At 37.2% G+C, this 21,667-nt stretch overlaps 1 protein-coding gene across 1 annotated transcript in view; it reads left to right on the top strand.

Moving 5' to 3' along the window:
* SLC39A8 (solute carrier family 39 member 8) overlaps window positions 1-21,667 on the top strand; it is a 68,623-nt gene that overhangs the window by 16,450 nt on the left and 30,506 nt on the right. Inside the window, exons 3-6 of the mRNA XM_019738930.3 lie at window positions 4,535-4,697; window positions 12,153-12,322; window positions 15,022-15,144; window positions 15,669-15,833. Of these exons, the coding sequence (XP_019594489.3) occupies window positions 4,535-4,697; window positions 12,153-12,322; window positions 15,022-15,144; window positions 15,669-15,833 (621 nt within the window). The remainder of the gene's footprint in view (window positions 1-4,534; window positions 4,698-12,152; window positions 12,323-15,021; window positions 15,145-15,668; window positions 15,834-21,667) is intronic.

The raw sequence follows: 21,667 nt of genomic DNA, 5'->3' as shown, positions 1-21,667 counted from the left end.
ACCTGATGAAAGAAATTGAAGAAGACACAAATAAATGTATAGTTATTCTATGCTTATGGATTGGAAGAATCAATATTGTCAAAATGTTCATACTACCCAAAGGAATCTATAGATTCAGTGCACTCTCTGTTAAAATTCCAGTGGCATTTTTCACAGAAATAGAAAAAAATAATCCTAAAATTTGTCTGGAACCACAAAGAACCCTGATTAGCTAAAGCAATCTTGAGAAAAAAGAACAAAGCTGGAGGCAGGTAGTATGATATGGTATTGGCATAAAATGGCATGGTATTGGCATAAAAACAGACGCATAGATCAATGGAACAGAATAGAGAGCCCAAAAATAAACCCATGCCTATATGGTCAATTAATTGAAGGAGCCAATGGGGAAAGGAGTCTCTTCAATAAGTGCTGTTGGGAAAACTGGAGAGCTACATGCAAAAAAATGAAACTTGACCACTACCTTACACCATACACAAAAATTAACTCAAAATGGATTAAAGATATGAATGTTAAGACCATAAAACTCTTAGAAGAAAACATAGGCAGCAAGCTTCTTGTCTTAAGCCTTGGCAATAATTTTTTGAATCTGATACCAACAACAAAAGTAACAAAAGTAAAAGTAAACAAATGGGACCACATCAAACCAAATAGTTTCTGCACAGTAAATGAAACAAAATGAAAAGGCGGCCTACTGAATGGGAGAAAATATTTGCAAATCATATATCTAATAAAGGGCTAATGTCCCACATATATAAAGAACTCATATAAACTGAGCAACAAAAAGAACCAAACAATCTGATTAAAAAATGGGCAGGAGATCTAATAGACATTTTCCGAAGAAGAAGTACATATGGCCAACAGGTACATGAAAAGGTGTTCAAATCATGAATCACTAGGGAAATGCAAATCAAAACCACAATGAGATATCACCTCACAGAGTGACTATTGTGAGAAAGACAAGCAGTAACAAGTGTTGGCAAGTATATGGAGAAAAGGGCCCTTGTGCACTGTTGGTGGGAATATAACTTGTGCAGCCACTACAGAAAACAGTATGGAGATTCCTTAAAAAATTAAACATAGAGCTGCCATATGATCTAGCAGTTCTACTTCTGGGTATTTATCTGAAGAAAAGAAAAACACTAACTTGAAAAGATACATGAACCCCCATATTCGTTGCAGCATTATTTACAATAGCGAAGATATGGCAACAACCTAAATGTCCACTGAGGGATGAATGGGTAAAGGAGAAGTGGTACCATGGAATATTACTTAGCCATAAAAAGCAATGAAATCTTGCCATTGGCAACAAGATGGATGAACCTAGAGTGTATTATGCTGAGTGAAATAAGTCAGACAGAGAAAGACAAATACCATATGATCTCTTTTATATGTGGAATATAAAACAAAACAAACAAAACCAAGCTCATAGATACAGAGAACAGATTGGCTGTTGCCAGAGGTATGGGGGGTAGCGAGTGGGAGAACAGGTAAAGGAAGTCAAAAGGTAAAAATAAAAATAAAATAAAATAAAACAAAAAAGGTTATTTAAAGCTGAATTAGACTGCTGTATGAAACTATTTGTATTCTATTTGCTGGTACATAGCTATTTTAAATAAATCAGGTCTGCCATTAATTTTGTTTTGCCACACTGTTAGTATTCTATCCCCATTCTCATGTCATAAGGCAAGAGCTAGAGTTTTGTCATCACTCCACCTACTTACTCTTTCTTGAGATTGAGCAGTTGCTGCCGTCAAAGTGCTATTATCCATGATTACCTACCAACATTTCCACACAGCTGCTTCACAGATCAGGACTCTAAGTTTTCTTACAGTATTGATTAATTTTTTGATTGCAGTGTTCCCCCCCCCCCCCCAACTGTATGTAGGAGAGTGTCTTTAATCATATACAACAGACAATTTGGGGATCCTTAAGCGTAGTGACTTTCAAATGCTTGACTGCCATTTACAGTTAAAAACAGACTTAAAAAAATTAAAAAAAAATTTTTTTCACTTACCGGTGACATTCAGCAGTGTATTGGTTTCAGGTGCAGAGCATAGTGGTTAGAAATTTATGTAACTTACAAAGTGATCCCCCCGATAAGTCTAGTACCCCCCCCGACACCATAAACAGTTATTACAGTATTATTGACTGTATTCCCTATGCTTTATTTTACATCCCCGTGACTATTTTGTAACTGCCAATTTGTACTTATTAATCCCTTCACTTTTTTCACTCAGCCCATAAAAAATGAATTTTGCATTGTGATCCAATGTACATGTGCATGGTATGTATAACGTGTAGCTGAAGTAAATTTTGATTAAGCAATACTTATCCTTGTTATGTGTGATACACACTCTACAGTTTCTAGTATATGGTTTTTCACTTCCTTATAAATACTGACCATAAATGGATTTCCTGACCCACTAATGGGTCACAATTGGAGTCTGAAAAGAACTGCTTAACAGTCATCACATTTTACGACATCTTAGAATGTTAATTCTGAAACGACTTTGGAAATTACCTATGTGTAGCTTCCCCTCTTCCTCTTATTTTATAGCTGAAGAAACTTGAAATCCAAGTGGGTTAAGCCTTTTTTTTTGCAGGGACACAGTGCTGCTTTGTGTTTGTGCTACTACACCCATCTATTCCTGGAATCATACAGAGGGCATTTAGACCACATGGACTCTGTAATTTTTGAGCCTAGCAATTACGCTCCTGGGTGGTTTCATGGTAACGAATAAACTCTATGCACTTTCCCTTCCCCAGTTGGCTATCAAGCTATTTTCTTCCTCCATTAGTTTATTATCCCCTATTCTTGCCAAAGGGAGGGCTGTTAACAAAGCGTTGAATGTACTGTCTCCTCTTCTAGGGATGGCACACAGCTGTCATTGTCATGAACCCAAAGGAGAGCATGGGTTGAATAAGAAACAGCTGTAGGCACATACTGAGACATTTAAAAACAAGAGGTCTAAATGTGTATTTTCTTTAAGGCAATTGCAGTCTTTCATCTTGACAGCTCTATACATCTTGACATATTTGGTGTTTTTCATCTTTTCTTCAAAATCAGTAGTGGTCTCCTTGTACCAAAATCTTACATTTTGAGTTCATTTTTTCTGTTATGAAGGGAATTACAGCACTTATGGTCAAACAATGAACAAAAACTTTTGAGTTCTCAATGCCATTCATAGTGTATTCACCAGCATGGGTTGCTATAACAAAAATACTATTGATTGGGTGGCTTAAACAACATACATTTATTTTCTCCAGTTCTGGAGACTGGTAGAGGTGACAAAAGGGTTGGTGTCTGGTGAGAACTCTGTCCTTGGATTGCAGAGGGCTGCTTCCTTGCCATGTCCTCACATGGTGGACAGAGGGTGAGCAGCAAGCTCTTTCCTGTCTCTTCATGTAAGTCCACTAATCGGATTGGAGCAGGGCCCCACGCTCATGACTTCATTTATCCCAGAGGCTCCATCTCCAAATATCACCACATTGGGGGTTAGGGCTTCAACACATGAATTTTAGAAGGACACAATCCAGTCCACCATACCAAGCTAAGATCTTGTGGGGTTTAAATAGTGGCTAACGTATGCACAGAAATGCTCTCAATTGCATTTATTAAAGACGGACTCTTCTATTGGAGTGAATGGATGCCTTTCACACTCTATAATTCTTACCACATTCATTAACAATAGTAGCCCATGTAATTTCTTTTATATTCTTCTTAATAATACAAGTATGTGTAAAACAGTTTCCAGTTCAATTGTGCCTAAGAGTAAAATGATACGTTTAAAAAGTTATTTTTGCAGAGAATTCTTTCTAATGAAGATTCTATTTCTTGTTAATAGTTACTGAATTTCTAAACAGCCCATCACTATTTCAAAACTTTATATAATATAGAAAAGCTACGAACCATCACTGAGAACAATACATGTTTTAGCAAACAACCGTTAGTGCTAGATGTATTTTAAAACAGCTTTTGTATTGGGGTTATTGTTGCTGTCTAGGAGGATGGGTGAACGGTGAAACTGTGAGGGTGCCTGGTGTTCGTCCACAAGAAATGTTACAGAGAGCTGCTGTGATAACCCACACTAAATACACACTCAAACTAAACAAAAACAGAGAGGGAAGATTGAGAGTCCTGGATTGTCTTAAAGCCCTTTGTGTTCAAGTCCTTGGAAACCTGCAAACCAGTTCTTACCCTTTTGGCTGCTACAGACAGTTCATCAAGAAGGGTTTTTCTTTCTTTCTTTCTCTTTCTTTCCTTCCTTCCTTCCTTCCTTCCTTCCTTCCTTCCTTCCTTCCTTCCTTCCTTCCTTCCTTCCTTCCTTCCTTCCTTCCTGTTTTTTCTTTTTTGCTATTATTCTGGTTTCTAGGTGTGGGCTGTTTTCCAATTTTTGGGGTCTATAGATTTCTGTAGTGTATATTCTGTGGTGTATTCCAAACACAGGAAATATTCTGTGTCTCTACAGTATCTTTGTTTGGGTGCTTTTACTATATTAACACATATATGTTTACTTTGTTTCTGTTATTTCAGTGTTTGTCAGCTGAAGAGATCTTTTCCCTTCATGGCTTTTCAAATGCTACTCAGATAACCAGCTTGAACTTCTCTGTCATCTGTCCAGCAGTCCTACAGCAACTGAACTTTCACCCTTGTGACGAGTGGCCCAAACACAACACAAAACCCAGTCTTTCTGAAGGTATGTTGGAAGCTTCTTGTCCCGTTTGTTTGAAAACTCTATGGGCTAACCTGAAATGAAGTTAACGTGCTTCTTTTTCTGCTTTACTGTTTTTATTACTCTGTATAGAACCTCCTGGTAAAGTACTTACGTTCTGGAAGTATTTAGAATAAGAATAATTAGCACTCATTTAAGCTTCACAAGCTATGCTTTTCTATTTGTGGAGTCAAAATTATATGTCGTGCCATTAAAAACTTCATGAAACTCAATTCTAGATTTTAAACAATCTGTTTTCTGCTGTGCATATTGGATTACATATTAACTATTTGGCTCAACATTGATCAGTTAATTTCCATTACCTTGAGTTTATAATATTATTTAAAAACCTGTCAGGTTATCTATAATTGTCAGTAAAGGAATAAGAGAACTAGCGTGGCTTTAGATTACATCTTAAGGGACTGAGTTATTACTGCTGTAATTTTCATAATGAAAGAAAATGCTGGCAACTATTTTAAGTACCTATAATGATATTGCCATAGATACTGCATTTTAAAGGAATAAGCTGCTGCAAAGAAATTTTGAAATATAAGAAAACAAGTGCATGCTTACTGTACAATTCACACCCTTAAACATAAAGATGAGTTCTTTCACAAATGAGGTGAACCAATTGTTCAGGGAATCTGTTTGTTAGCTACTTACAATTTCTTGGTATTCTCAAATTGTTACCCTGCCCCACATGGGTATTTTAATTCTCATTGTTTTGTTCATTTATTCATTCGATAAATGTTTATTGAATGACATGCCAAGCACTGTTCTGGGTATTGAGGATTTAGTCATGAGCAAGAAGAAAAATTCCCTGCCCTCTTATGGCTTATGATGTAATGGAGAGAAGAAATAATAAACATTTATACAAATAAGTAAATAAATTTAATTTCAGAGTGATAAATGCTATGAAGAAAATAAAGTAGGTAATGGGTAGCAGGAGATGGTGGGTGAGTGTGATTTTTAGATGGGTCAAGGAGACCATTCTGATGAGATTATATTTGAATAGAGTCCTGACTGAGGGGGGTGGGTGGAGAGGGCCATGACAAGATCTTCTCTGAGGGAAGAACATTCTAGGTTGAGGGAATTGTCAGCATAAGCTTGGAAATGTGTTTGGCATGTGTAAGGAAGGGCAAGAAAGCCTGCGTGTGTGGAGCATGGTAAGCAGGACGGAAAACAGAAGGAGGCTGGGTACCAAGGGATCCAGAGACCCATAAGGCGCAGTAAATTGATTGGACTTTATTCTGAATGTGGTAGGAAGGCATTGCAGGTTCTAAGCGGGTGAGTGACATGATTTTATTTGGATTTGTAAAAGCTGATTCTACCTGCAGTTGGAAGGGTAGATTGTAATGGGGTAACAGTAGAAGCAAGGAGATTGGACAGGAGGCTGTTGCCCGGGGTCAGGGCTCAGGATGCTGGGACTTGGGCTAAGGCGGGAGAAGCAGGAGTGAGGAGAAGTGATCAGATTCAGGATGGATCATGGAGACTGTGCTAAAATGGTTTGCCTCTGGCCTGGATGTGGGGGAGAGAAAGATGAATCAAGGTTTGATCCATTGAAACTGGATAGAAGGTTGGGCCATTTCCTGGGATGGAGAAGACTGGGGAGGAGCCGTTGGTTGTGAAGGAAGCGAGTGGTGAGGGTTACGAGTACGAGTTTTGGCATGGTCAGTTTGAGACGTTGATATAGACTAACAAGGAGAGATGTGCGGTTGTCAGTGGCATGCGCACGTTTGGAGCTCAGAGAATAGGTGGAGGCTGGAGCTGTGTCATCTTAGAGACGGCATTTGAAGCCACTGGTCTGAGTGAGCACACTTAACATGAGCAAAATAGATGCTATAAAAAAAATAAAGATAGAGAAGAAAGGGAAGCGTCAACAAAGGAAGTACCTATTTTCCTTACTTTTGGATTCCTTTAGGTATATATTAATACTTCAATCTCTCTATATGTGAATAACAGAAATAACAGTAACAGTGACAAAAATAATGATAATAGCCAACTCTTATGTAGCACGTAGCCCTTACTATGTTGCAGGTGCTGTTCCCAGTACTTTGTGCCTGTTAACTAATTTGTCTTCATACAATAATGTAGGAACTACTACTCTCATTTTACAACTAAGGAAACCGAGGTACAGAGAGTTTAAAGTTAATTTGCTCAAGAGTACACAGCTTGTCCGTGGCAAAGCCAGGTTCAAACCCAGGTTGTCTCGCCTTTAGAACCCATGTTCTCTTTTATATTCTACATTTACATATACAAAGAATAGAAATCACCAAATGTACTTTATCAGTATAATTGTCAATTTTGTGAATAACAATAATTTTAGAGTTAATTGTCCAAGCAAAATTTTTTTTCCAGAATATGTACTAAATTGAAATATATTTATATTTCTACAAGTCTGTTGAACTTTAATATAGTTTGCACTTTACATTCAAAAGTAAAGTCAGTAGATGCTTTATATACTGACATTTACTAATAGTAGAACATAGTAAAAGTATAGATTCTAAGGTCAGCCCACCTGGGCTCAAGTTTCAACTCTGTAATTTTCCAGCTATGTTGGCACGTGACTTTATTTATGTCTTTCTGCCTCAGTTTTCTTATCTAAAATAGGAACCTTCTCCAAGGGTTGTTATAAGGATTAAGTGACTTAATATTGGTGAAGAATTTAAAATGTCACCTAACATATAGTTAGGTACTATATATATGTCTGTTAAATAAAATAATATCTAACATGTGCGTAATTCTGAGTACTGGAGATGAGGATTCAGAAAAAGCAAATGTTCTACTCTGTGCAGGTTAATTACTGATATTCAAAAGTGCTTAAACCTCAATTCTCAGGTTTACTCTTTCTCAGGAACCAGGAGATAGGAACAGGAAAGTGAAAACAGGAAGTGAGAGAATTAATTCTAGAGTCAACACTGCAAAGTCCTAAAATGGAAAAATCAACAGTTATGACTTACAAGACCAGAGAAGCACCAAATATTTAGATAGAGGACCCCTAAAAGAGAGAAATACCTCTTAGGCTGCACATTATCTTAGGAATTGAAATGGGGCTAGACTGCGTGGGGTGGGTGGGAGGAGATATAGAAATGTTTCTAGAGAATTAGGGAAACTAGTACAGTACTTATTATTACCAATCTAGGATGTTTAATTTGATAATATATTGCCTTTATTTGGTGTTTAATATCTTAATTATTTTATTTTAGTGCAGCTGTGTGAAGTTGAGAAATTATTTCATGTCTCTGTACCTCATTTGTGTCATGTATAAAATAGAGATAAGAATAGTGCCTTCCTCATAGAATTGTTGGGGTCATTAAATGACTAAACATATGTAAGTACCTAGAACGTTGCCTGGCACGGAATAGGAAGCAGTATTTGCTCTTCTTATACATGTGTTCAAACATTCACTCCATCCCATGCCGGCTGTGTAAACTGGTTCTTTTCCCACTGAGAAATATATTTTTAAAATAATGAAATGCACTGTATTTTTGATATAACTGTTCACCTAATATAGAGTCAATTCTGAGTTCATTCAAGGGAATGAAAAATCAAAATAAAAGTAATCCAAGAGACATGTTACAAGGAGTTTATGAACACATTTGCACTGATGTTTCAGTGGGCAGATATCAGTCTGATTTCTTAGGGGCCTCATGTTTTGTGACTTTGAAATTGTCTTTCAGGTCTTTATAAACCCATATTGATGAGTGCAATAAATGGATGGTAAATTAAATTCTCTAGGAGATAAATTAACTAAGATTTACCAATAATTTAATGGTTCAAAATTGTCTCATTTTTATTGATGAGGTCACAGGATGTTGTTTAATTCAAATAATAGATGAGAATAATAGAATTTCACTTGTAGCATCCCTGGAGATCACACTGTCCAACTCCGTAATACAATTGATGACATGAGTCTTAAGCTCCAGAGCTGTTAAATGGCTTTCTCTTGGTACAATACCTGACGTGGGATGAGAGCCCAGGGCTCCTAACTCCTAGTTTGTTTTTTTTTCCACTGTAGAATAATGAGCCAAAATTTATATTATGGTCTACTTACTATTTTTTTTATTTGAAAATAGTGATAACATTTGTGGAACACTTAACTATATTCTGGGGACTGCTTTAACTGGTTTTATTTTATCCTTGTAAAAAATTATGAAACAGGAGAATTAAATGACTTAAAATAGATGAAGTTTTTAGAAGAATCTTAACCCGTAGTGAGCATTCGATAAATGTTAGCTATTGTTACTAATATTCCTTGGAAATTTATTAAAATCTTTCAGAGTTCACTGAGAAGCAGAGAGAAAGTCTGGAAGAAATCATTAGAAGGAGTCTGATACGTATGTGGAAAGGTCCAAGGAATATTTTATACTAATTCACTCTTTGGTGCATCAGTTGACTGGATGAAAGTAATTTCCCCCCTGAATAATGTCCTAACAATACAAGAAGGGCAAACTATGCAGTGTGCCTAGAAGAGCAATGATTCACGCTCCCAAAATTCCCAATTGGTCCTGATAAATGTGCACAATAGTAAGGAAGGTTAGAAAGATTGGGTATGTAAATGAATTGGTATTTTTCTGGGCAGAGTTCTGGGCTGCATCTTAAAATAGAGCCTCCATTAATTCATTCACCAAGGAATGTTTGCTGTTTGCCAAGCAACATTCTAGGCACCAAGGATAAATAAAACATAGCCCTTCTTGAAAATCTCATAATGTATAGGATGTAGACAAATATATAATTGGTAACATTACTGTAGCGCATAAGAAATGGTAAGTGGCCCAGTTACCTTCAATCAAAAAGCTGTGGGAAACTTGATGAGCAAGTGACTGCTGCCCAGAGGAACTAGGAAAGCTGCATCGAGGAGGTCTTTGAGTTGGCCTGGAGAGCCATGTGGGAGTTTCTTAGACAGTGACGATACAAAGATGCTTCCAGATAAAGAACCGCAAGTAACGGTAATTCTGTATTTGGAAAACATTGTGTCTGCATAAAGGCCATGTTGAGAAGGGAGACTAACACTGGTGAGGTTGTGTGGGAGTCAGTTCATGAAGGGCAGTTTCAAGTAGGGGCAGGAGATGATCAGAATTGTGTTTTAGAATAATAAGTCTGGTGGCCACGTCAAGCAGGGGGAAGAAGGCCCAAAGAAAAGTGTCATAATGCATCAGATAAGGGAGAGGTGGGGAAAGCCTGAAATCAAGGATAGGCAATACGGATGGAGAAGCTGGAGTGAGAGTGAGCTCAGGCAGAACTGACAGTGTGGTCACCAGTCGTCTATGGAATTGACAATTGAAGAATGAGAACTTGAACTTGAACATAAAATTGATGGAGAGAGCGAGCAAGGGTAGTGGAACAGGAATTCACAGGGAAAAGTGATGAGTTTAATAGGTGTATGTGGCTTTGCCTCTATTTGGTGCTCAAAAACTTTTTGTATTTTTGTTTTAGTTTCAACATGTATGTGTCCTGTCTACTCAAGGAGATTATAAATATTTGTTAAATGAATGAATGCATGTGGGCTAGTGATGGGATGGAAGGCTATCTGTGTTAAGGGAAACTTAACATATAGATGTATCATGGAGGGCGATGTGGGACTGAGAACTTTCTCTGTGGGAAGTCTGTGGGGAGCAGATAGTGTTGTTGTAGCTGATAGGTAGTAAAGGGGCAGGGGTGGACCTTCGTCAGTCCAATGAGATGACTTTGTAGGGCACGGTCAGGAGTCTGGAACTGACAGGAAAGTGTCTGGAGAAGACAGTCTTGATCAGTGCTGTGATGGTTCTTGCAGTAACATAGTGACACTTATTATGTTCTTTTTCACCTGGTACTCAGCACAGGCTACCCCTATTGCTTTGTGTACGGGCGTGCCCCCACATTTCCCAACTTCCCAAGCAAAAGATCCAAGCTGCTTGTTGGCAGGAATCAGGCTTTGGTTTGCACCTTGGGCTCCATAAACATTTGCTAAGACTGTTTATTTGTAGATAGAATCGCTTGAACTAGAAGAATGGTGAACAATCTTGTATTCATGAAGCACAATATAAAGTGTTTAGTGTCGTTGAGCACTTTGGGCTTTTTAAAAATTAAATTACCTCTACAGGAGTAATGAAGCGTATTGCTAAAAAGTGTGGGCCTTGGAGACAGCCTGTCTAGTTCAAAATCTGCATGACTTTCTTTATATTGGCATGAGTTGGACAACTCTTTTGAAGTCCATATGCTTTGGTTTCCTCACCTGTATGCAGGTGGTGACAGTAGTACCGATCTCATAGGGTTTTGTGAGGATCAAATGAATTTATATGTGTTAGCTGCTTGGCACGTGGTGGATACTCACTAAACACCAGGTGTGACTCCAGTACTCCACTGACAGTGTGCATGAGAAAAGTGGCCCAACATTTAAAAATGTTTTTGGGGCATTTTAAAGAAGTGGCAATATCAGAAGAGGCAGCTTTCTGATCTTTCACTTTGTCCTTTGTGCATGGTGTGTGGGGCCACAGGCAAAGCCACAGTTTAGAGCCCATTTATACGTCAGCCTGCACTGCCATCCACGACTGTCGTGGGCTCACACAAAACGTCAGACTTGCATTCCCATTGCGTCTCTAAACCAACTCCTGTCGGATACCTGGGGGAAATAGAGGCCCAAAGGCGATGGGTCTCAAATGCCATTAGCTGTAGAGCTTTGGATGACATGCGTTCATTTCATTCTAAGCAACATTTATTAAGCACCTGTTGGGTGCCAAGCCCTGGGGATAGAGAGGTGAAAGACGCATCACCTCCTTCTGTCACCAGCATCTCTACTGTATAGGATATTTTTGCCTTAATCTGGGCCTGGCAAGGTGAGTTGCACTTTGCAGCTGCTCTCTCCTGCCCCCATATGAGCCCTTCCTGAGTGCTCCCTACACTGGGGTGAGTCCAGGTCCCTGGAGGTCCCAGCTGGAGGTCTGAGGTGCTGCTTTCCCCAAGAAGGTGCTCTCCACAGGTGCCTGCATACAAGTGATTATGACGAGCTCGGTGTCAGCAGCTATGGTCACCTGGAAGCTAACCCATCTCCACCCATGTCCCATACCTTGTCCCTGCATCTCATGCTGCCTTAATGTTCCTCTGAAAGGCTGGGTTTTAACTAGGCCTGGAACCAGTCGATAAAACGTAGTAGCTGGGAGCCTATGGGCCTGAGATTGTCACTATTCTCGACGTTCTCCAAATTCCCTGCAAGCTATACAGTTCTTTGACCCTGTAATGATGACTGATGAAAACATAGGCTGTGTTTCTATTAATATTTATTATGCTGTATCTATGTCCTCAGTTTGCCATATAATTTTCATTGAGATGATTTTGCTGTTTTAAAGAAGATATCTGTTTCAAGCTTTTAAAGAAGAAATTTGTTTCCAGTTTGATGTTGAGTAAGACTTCATTTGGTGCCCCTGCTCTGATTAATTTTGCCTCTTTCCCTCTGATTCACAGTTTGGGGATATGGATTCCTGTCAGTGACAATTATCAATCTGGCATCTCTCCTCGGGTTGGTTTTGACTCCGTTGATAAAGAAATCTTATTTCCCCAAGATTTTGACCTATTTCGTCGGGCTGGCTATTGGGACTCTATTTTCAAATGCAATTTTCCAACTTATTCCAGAGGTAAGGATGTTGGCTATTTGTTTCTGTGAATGATTATTTCTTTTAAATGTTTTAACACTTTGTACATTTTAAGCCTCCATAATTGTCACAGAATTTTATGGCCTGGGTTATAGTGTTTTGGATTAAAGAGAGCTGAATCACAGCAAATGAAAAAGCTTGTCTCAAGCTTCAGGGACTGTCAGTGTCAGAGATAAAATTAATATTCTAGGAGGCCAGCCACCAGGACGTGCTCAGACAGCTTGGGATACCTCCGAGGGCCTTAAAACTTTATTCTGTCTTGCATTTGCAAATTTAATCTTTCTGCACACTTTTCTTATTTATTTATTTATTTCTAAAGGGCATGCAATGTCAAATTTACTGATAATACACCACAAAATTCCCTCATGTGTTTACTACAGCTGTAGAAGACTAGAAGATAAATGAGAGCGTGGTTGACAGACCTTTTCGGTTTTTTTTGACTGTGGGAAAACATCAATTGAGGGCCAGTAAATAAAGAGCAGCTTATGTTTTTCTTTTGACAAAATGGATTATTGAGCTGTCATTGACTACACTGTACTATTCAGTTAATCAACAAATAATATATATGTTTTATTTCAAATCTATATTGTGGCCATATAAGGCAGAGAGAAAGAGGAGAGTAAGTGAGAGGAAAACAGAGGGGAAAGAGAAGAGACAGTAATAGGAGGGAGCCACAAGGGTAACTAGAGAAATTTGTATACACACAGACTGTATCTTCCACCCCACGCACACACAAACATGGAGAGGCAAGCCCTGAGGAAAGAGAAAATAGTAGTTTGGGGTCTCACTGTGGTCTTATAATGTTTAGAAAATTATAACTAAAGCTTCTTTTAGTTTTCACAGCTGTATATGAAATTGGGGATGTAACTTCTTAGTCATTGAATTATTATTATTGTTGTTATGATTATTATATCTAGGAAGGACCTAAGAGAATATCTACTTCAAACTCTCAACGGTAAAGATGAAAAAAAAATAAAATCCAGGGGCATTAAATGACTTGATTATACCACATGATCAGCTAGTAACAAAACTAGGATAACAATACAGATTTTCTGATTAAAAAATATTATGTGTAATATTATACATGTAATATATTTAGTATACTATTATATGTGTATATATTAATTCATCTGATTTGTAGGTCAAATTAAATTTATTTATTACATTTTTTAATTTTTATTTTTCAGGTACAGGTGACATTCAATATTATATTAGCTTCAGGTGTACAGCATAGTGGTTAGACACCCATGGAACTTCTGAAATGATCCCCCCAATAATTCCTGCACCCATCTGACACCATATATAGTTATTACAATATTATTGACTATATTCCTAAGCTGTAGTGTACATCCTTGTGATTACCTTGTAACTGCCAATTTGTACTTCTTAGTCCCTTCGCCTTTGTGGGTCAAATTAAATTAAAAAAACTGAATTTTATGTGGACAGAAGCTTCCACATTTATGATTTTTAGGTTTTCTATTTTATCGAAAATGTGCTAATACATAAGAAATGTCTATAAAGAAAGTAAGAAGCTTCTTCAGCAGCATTTATGGAAGTTCTTTTGCCTTTTTGTGATAATTAAGGAATTATGGATGTGATCAGAGAATTATATCAGCCCCAAAGAATCTGTCTTTGTAATAAAACATTCAATTTCTATAGACAGTGAATTCTTTTGGGAGAGCAAAATTCTTTCCCTTTTGTTACTTTGTTTTATTTTCATAACCTCTGTGTTAGGTATATAAGTAGGTATTTTTTGTGGCATTTTTGCACTATAGAAATAGGTACAGAAAGGTCACTTAGATGAAGATGTGGCCAAGAGATCGCCCCAGAGGCAGACGTAGAATAAGAACCTATGTGTCCTCTACTTCAGATTGCTATTCAGAGAGAAGATTCACTGTCTGGAATGGTGTAAACCTATGGCTTTTCATATATTACTTTCCCTTCCTATTTTATTTATTTTAATTTTGTGTTTCTCGTCTGTTAAAAATATCTTGACTCTTTATAATTTCAAACTCCAGGTCTTGCTTGCCCTATGTCCTTTTATCAGTAAATTTTCATTCTCACTGTGTGTGTGTGTGTGTGTATGTGTGTGTGTGTGTTAGCCTGGTATCTTAAACCTTTCCTTCTTTATTCTTGGGCCTAGTCCTTGATTTATTTAATCACTTTAGGACTTATCAGGATCATGTAGGTTCACGAGGGAAAACAATATTGGGAAAACAATAATTCAGGTGGCCTGCCATATTTGCTTTAAAAATTTGACTCTGGATATGTTACGTTTAGAGAAAGTAAATAATGTCTCATTCATCTTCATTACTTAGATTTAATATTATCTTCCAAATATGGGATTCAGTACTTCTTCACTACTAAAAGTTTCCTCTTTCAAGGCAAATATCGCTGCAGGTCTGCAGCTCTGATAGTCAGGAAACGGTGAGATACTCAGGGTTTTGTTTAGTAGAGCTTTTTCTGGTTATGAGATTTCTAAGCCATCCCTTGCAGTTTGCTTACTTGAATTTCAGAGTATTTGTTTTGTGCTGTTGGCAGGTAAGTTCCCAACATTACCTGGATGTGAAGATGGACTTAGAACTTTGGTAAAAATTAAGTACTGCGAAATTTTTGTATTATTTTCTAGAAATCAAGTTAAACTACTTGGTTTTACCTGAATTGCCTTTTTTTCTCCCCAGGCCTTTGGATTCAATCCCAAAATTGACAACTATGTTGAGAAGGCAGTTGCTGTGTTTGGTGGATTTTACATCCTTTTCTTTTTTGAAAGAGTGCTTAAAATGTTGTTAAAGACGTATGGTCAGGTAAATGCACTTTATTTAAAACATTTGATACTTTACCTGCTAAAGCTACTTTTATAGGCAAATAATGGCAGGAATTTTATTCTTAGAATTACATGAACTGTCCATTTATTAGATTGGTGAATATGAGGAGAAAGAAAAGAGTTAATATGTTGATCAGTATCAGAGAAGCATTTAATTTATATTGTAAAATTTGGAGGCAGTACTAACAATTTCACATTGTATAACAGATGCATATAACTTGTATTCCATTCATAGTCGACAAAATAAGAATGTATCCTAACATGAAAAAATAAGAATGTAAGAATGTATCCTAACATGAAAAAACAGAAACAACAGAATTTAATAAATGAGGATACATTTAAAGGGAGAGAAATTTTATACATCTAAAAAGATCAGAGTACACATAGCATAGACATAAATTTTTTCTGTTATAAATAAAAAGCACTAAACTGTATTTTCTGCTCTGTATGAGCCATCTTTTTACCTTCTTAAAACCTTTTTCCTTTTCTTATTGTTCCATGTAGAATGATCATACCCACTTTAGAAATGATGATTTTGGTCCTCAAGAAAAAACGCATCAACCTAAAACGTTACCTGCCATCAATGGTGTGACCTGCTATGCAAATCCAGCTGTCACAGAGCCTAATGGACACATCCATTTTGACAATGTCAGTGTGGTATCTCTACAGGTACAGTAATTACATTTTCTTTTTACTAAATGCATCCTTTATACTATGTGAAGACTGCTGTTTTATACAGCCAAGTCAGTATTTTGCACATGTAAATGGATCAGATTTATTCCTGTATGTGTGGGCTAAGTAAAATGTAAGTCTACATTCTTTTTCTACTTTCCCACCATATGTTTACTCTAAACAAGTGAGTTAAGAAAGAAATTGTGGGTTACTCTGTCTGATGCTTCACTGTTCTCTAAGATTATTTAACTATATTATGTAAGAGTCATTGAGATTTATATAATAATATGTAGCAAAATTAATCAGAGCATTTCTCTTATTTTGCAATTATTGCACCAAATAATTCCCGTGAGTGATTTTGAAACTGTAAGGAAAAAGAGTTCTAAGCTATTAAAATTGGGTTCATTAATTAATTGATATAGAATTTGTATTCCTGTCTTCTAAATAATGTTAATGAGTATAATTTCTTGAAAAAAGATTATATGCCAGGTTACATGCTAGGCACTTAAATATTTTATCTCATTTACTTTTTATAACAACTATTGAAAGCAGGGCTTATTTTCTTTGTATTAGAATTATTTCAATTTCAAGTGATGGAAATTAAATGCAAGTTATATATGCAAAGAGGAGAATTTATTGGAAAGGTAGTGGGCTGTGTCATGGAACAGCCAAACTACCGGATGAGGAAGAATTTAGGAACCGTTACAACCATTAGGACTCCCTCTTTTTCTCCATGCATCTTGGAGTTCTTTTCTTTCACTATGGACCAGCTCCTTCATTAATAGGAAACATAGGTCCTAGCAGTTCCTGAGATTTGTGTCTCATAATTTCAGCTACAAAAGGAAAATGGTCTGATTCAGTCTTAAATCCAAAATTGCTGACAAGGCTCTCCTTGGCTCATCTTGAATTAGATATCCACTCCTAGGCTATTCTGAGTACTTAGGGGGTTGGACCCCTTGCACAGCCACAAGGGAATATGGATGCAATGGAGGAATGATTATTAAAAGGGGATGCTGGGATGATAGTGTCCTTGGTGTCCACAGCAATTCTCATTTGACAGATTAAGAAAGTGGAACTCTAGATGTTAAATAACCTTTCCAGGGTCACTCAGCTTGTAAATGACAGACCCACAAGCTACAAAGTTAAACACAGTATAAGAGAGGGCAATTCAAAATAAAGTCAAAAGGAAGCCAACTAAGAAAGACATAAAAAAGGTATCTGGAAGAGGTTATTATGGAAAACGACCTGGGTTTCCTTCTGGGAAGACAACGTGATTGGTCATATACTTCTCTCCAACTGATTAAGGAAAATCTCAAGTACATTTGGAGAGACAGTTTTGTGTCAGTACCAAGGTGAGAGAGAAAATTATTTCATGCAATGTAATGAATGATGCCATCAGCCAAAATTTTTCCAAGAATATGGAAATGTTCAAATAGCTAATGTCTTATAATAATTACAATTAAATTTATTAAATGCTCAAGTACTACACCTAAACTTTAGATGAATGATCTCATTTGATCCTCATAATAGCCTGGGAGACAAGTACTGTTATAATTAGGAGACTGTGGTTTAGAGAGGTTAAGTAACAAACACAAGGACACACAGCTCCTAAATGGCGAATCTTGGATTAGGTCCGAGATCGTCTGATGCTGAAGGCTGTGGTCTTGTCTACGTTGCTGGATTGCATTCTTCATGTCACTGCTCTACTAGAATCAAGATGATGACATTAACCCTTCACTTAAATATTAATTTTTGTATGGGGAAGAAGATAATTTGGCCCAAGGGCATTGATTTCTTAGGACAAATAAATTGAGTTGCTCAAAAATTTGACTTTAGTTTTAAAGTTTTCGGGCTCCTGGTTTATGAGTCACTCTGACCAGAGGACATGTTTGTAGTAAATACAAGCCCAATGACAAAGTCGGGTTCCTAGACATGATCCTGTCTTACATCACTTAGAAATATCAATCGAAGGGCCGTTCTTACTCTACTTCTGGTGGTAGTGCTAGTACACAGGCTTTCATTTATTTATTCAGTAAACATTTATTGATGCCTTCTCACTGTCCTAGGCACTGGGATTCAGAAGCAAACAAATTCTTCTGGAGCTTATAGTCAGCAGAAATAGACAATATAGAAAAGAGTAAAACAAGAAAATATCAGGTAGCAATAAATACTTTGATGAAAATAAAACTTGGTAACATGGAAGCGACATGTATGCGCCTCTTTGATTGACTGAACAAGAAAGGACCCTTAAGAGGTCCACAGAGAACTGGATAACGAGAAAGAAGAGCCAGCCGTGCTAATATCTGGGGGGAAATATTCTAAAAGCTTTGAGAATAACCAAATGGGTCACCTACAAGGGAACTGGAAGCTCAATAATATTGACTTCAGGATATCAATGCTGGAGACCAGGGGCACAATTTCTTCAATATCCTGAATAGGAACAACTGTGGAATTGTATACATAGGTTAAACTGCCAATCTGTGAGAGGGTGGACGGAAGCTTGGATTCTGGAAGTATACTTCTGGGAATAAGAAGCCCAACTGAAGACAGAGAAGGTGGATGTCAGGATGACAGCCACGTATCAGGCCTTGAGATGAGCCCTGTAAATAGTCCTGACACTGTCTTCTTATAGGGACTATGTTCTCTCCATTTTGGTTGAAGGTGTATTTTCGAGTGAAGAGAGATTTAAACAAATTGAGCAAAATACTATTATTTTCATTTTTCTCTTTATATTGCATTAAAAAATTCAAAGAAGTAGAACTTAAGAAATATCATCAGGGTCTAGATATTGCTTTAGAGACAGTGGGTATTGTAATATAAGTGATAGTGATGTACATAATATAATTAAAACATTTTTAAATATTTATATGATACAAATAATTTAATCTAGGTGACCCCATCACAATGATTGAACATAACATGTAAAATTCATGGTTCATTTCTGAGTCCAAGTATTGTCTTAAGATTTTCATTGATAATTCCTGTTGTTACTGCTTCAACATGTGAAGTTGCTCAAAATTGAAAATAGTAAGAAGTTATCTAACAGTGTGTTAAGGAACATAGTCTAATTTGACATTACTATCAATAGCACACAAATTGACTGACAATCTAGATGATAACAGCATGATTCTTGATTTTGTTAGAATGTAGGGGGAACAAAAGAGTTGTTATAGAATAATTAAAATGAATGACTTAGGGATGTCTCTATTAATATTCATCCAAACAATTCTGGTCTATCACAGAATATTCAGATATGCAATGATATTTAAATTTAGTTGTCTTTGGTATTTTGCCTATATCCAGTCATCTAAAAATTATAGCTTTACACAAATTTTTTAAAATTTTGTTGCCATGGAAGCATAGTTATCACAGCAGGAGGATAGAAGATATTTTATGTAACAGTTTGTTAGCTTGATTTTGACTTTTAAATATTTAGACAAATAATGTGAGACTTCCTTAATGCTCTTGCTCCAGACCCAGTGAATGTTAGGTGCCGCAGTCCATGGGATGTGAGATGTGTGTGAGTGTGAGTGTGTGTGTGTGAGTGTGTGTTTGTGAGTGTGAGTGTGTGTGAGTGTGAGTGTGTGTGTGAGTGTGTATGAGTGTGAGTGTGAGTGTGTGTGAGTGTGTGTGTGTGTGAGTGTGGGTGTGTGAGTATGAATGTGTGTGTGAATGTGTATGAGTGTGTGAGTGTGTGACTGTGTGTGTGAGTGTGTGTGAGTGTGCGTGAGTGAGTGTGACTGTGGGTATGTGTGTGTACACATGTGCGCATGCAGGAGCATACACATTTTCAGGAAAAGGTAAAGGTAATCGGGGAATAATAACAAAGCAGTTAGAAGGGGAGAAGGGAGCACAATATTCCATTTCTCCATTTTTTCCATTATTGCCACTAGGTAATGTTTCACATCTCACCTTGTGACACTTTCTGCTTTGTTCTTTTCTCTCTCTGACTACTTACTGTATAGCCTTGCGGAGAAGTCATTTCAATATCTACGCAGCCAGGTGGGTCCTTTCTCTGAATGTACAGCTATAGGACTGAATTAGGTGTTGATTCCCTTGTAATGTTAGATTCTTTGGGGAGTGTTAGCTCTTCAAGGCCACTAGAGGGCCCACCTAGCTCATTTCTGCTGGACGCTGTGATGTCTCATTTTCTAAATGAGGCCTGTAGTACTTTCAATAAAGAATAGATACTAATAAATATGAAGTGATATAAACCACTTATTTTTCCTAATAGAAGAAAAATTAATATCAGCCATTTTTAGAAGTTGACTATTGTGAATTTTATGACTAAAATTGAGGTGCAATGAAGTGGAATTTAGCTGCAAAGTGTGGTGATATTAGGGAGATGTACTTTGTCCATAAGTACATCTATATGTACTTAGTCTATAAATATATAGATGACATTTTTTATGTGCTTGGGTCTCCATGAGAGTCCAACAGATTTTAAATACACGTGATTGATTCATCAAATATTTACTGAGTACTAATAGGTACTTAGCACTAAGAACTAGGAATGCAGTAATGGGACAGAGCAGACAAACTTTTTGCCCTTTCATAACATAACTGGAATACTACAAAATATACTGAAAAGTGGAGAGTCCTTTTTTTTTTTAAAGTATGAGATACAAAACCCAGTCAGAAGCCCTGTCTATATGTGTGGGGCTTGTCTACCGGTCTTTTCTCTTGAGTGGTTGGTTTTCCTTTTTTCTTGCCTGCAGGTGGGAAGGGTGGTATATATTCCTGGCTGCCGTTTGGGCAGGTCGGTGCAAGGAGAGAAGAACTGGAGCACTGTGCATACCTGACTTAACACCCCTTGCTTCAGCGCTGAACTTCACTCCAGCCTTCAGTTTGCTTGCTGTTCTTGAATTGAGGGTTTCTCTGGTTCAATTTCCCCAAATCGTAAACCTCTAGTCTTCATTTGGGGTAGTCGCCTTGCTGCGTTGACTTGAGAGAAAGGATCTGGGGTTCAAATTGTTTCCTAAATAAACTTACAACCGATTCTCTTATTTTCAGTTCCCCTCTTTACCTGCTACTTTCAAAGGTACTTGTGCCTTCAATCCCTAAACATTTCTGAGGTTCTGGGCCTGGCATAACTTTGCTTCTTGACTTTTATCCTTGAAGTCAGTTAGAATTCATTCCCCTCTTTTCATCTTCCAAAATAAATCTCAATGCTGTCATTGCGTCTTCCTTTTTTTTTCTGTCCTTGTGACTTTATGGCTTTCAGGAGGCAATAGAGAAAATTTGTTCCACTCTGCCATATTTTACCAAACACCTTTTTACTGTTTTAAATCATATAGATTTTAAACATCATAAGATTTAAAAACAGACATCAGTTACTTTCCTATAATGTGGTTATATTGACAATTCGTTAAAATTGAAAACTATAGAAGTAACAAAATTTTATATGAGGTGGTCTTGATTGACTGCTGCTTACAGAAAAACTCTTTTAAGTAGAGGCAGATGATGTCCCTAGAGATTCAAGAGTAGGAATTCTGAGTTTGGCTTGGTTGTTAGTGCAATTTCCTCTCACCAGCTCCATCTCTATGCTTGCTTCCTTGCTCCCTATAGGCCCCTTTATCTGGCTCTAGTCTGTGTTACGAAAGTCATGAAAACTAGAACCTGAGTCCCCTTGAATTAGCCCACACTTCACTGATATTAGCTGCACTTTTGTTCATTATTAGTGTCCACCTTTTCATATGTTCAAGAATAACTTTTCTAAACATTTTTCGTTACTCCACACAATTCTCATGCCTCCCTTTTCCTCCTTCCATGAAGAGACTGAGCTCATTATTTGGAATTGGAACTTTGCTATCTCACCTAATCTGTTACTT

Source organism: Rhinolophus sinicus, chromosome 1 (assembly GCF_057876585.1).
Source record: "Rhinolophus sinicus isolate RSI-liver-muscle chromosome 1, RSI-T2T, whole genome shotgun sequence".
NCBI classification, from domain to species: domain Eukaryota; kingdom Metazoa; phylum Chordata; class Mammalia; order Chiroptera; family Rhinolophidae; genus Rhinolophus; species Rhinolophus sinicus.
Note: the sequence above shows the minus strand (reverse complement) of the source record. Positions and strands in the feature narration are given on the sequence as shown.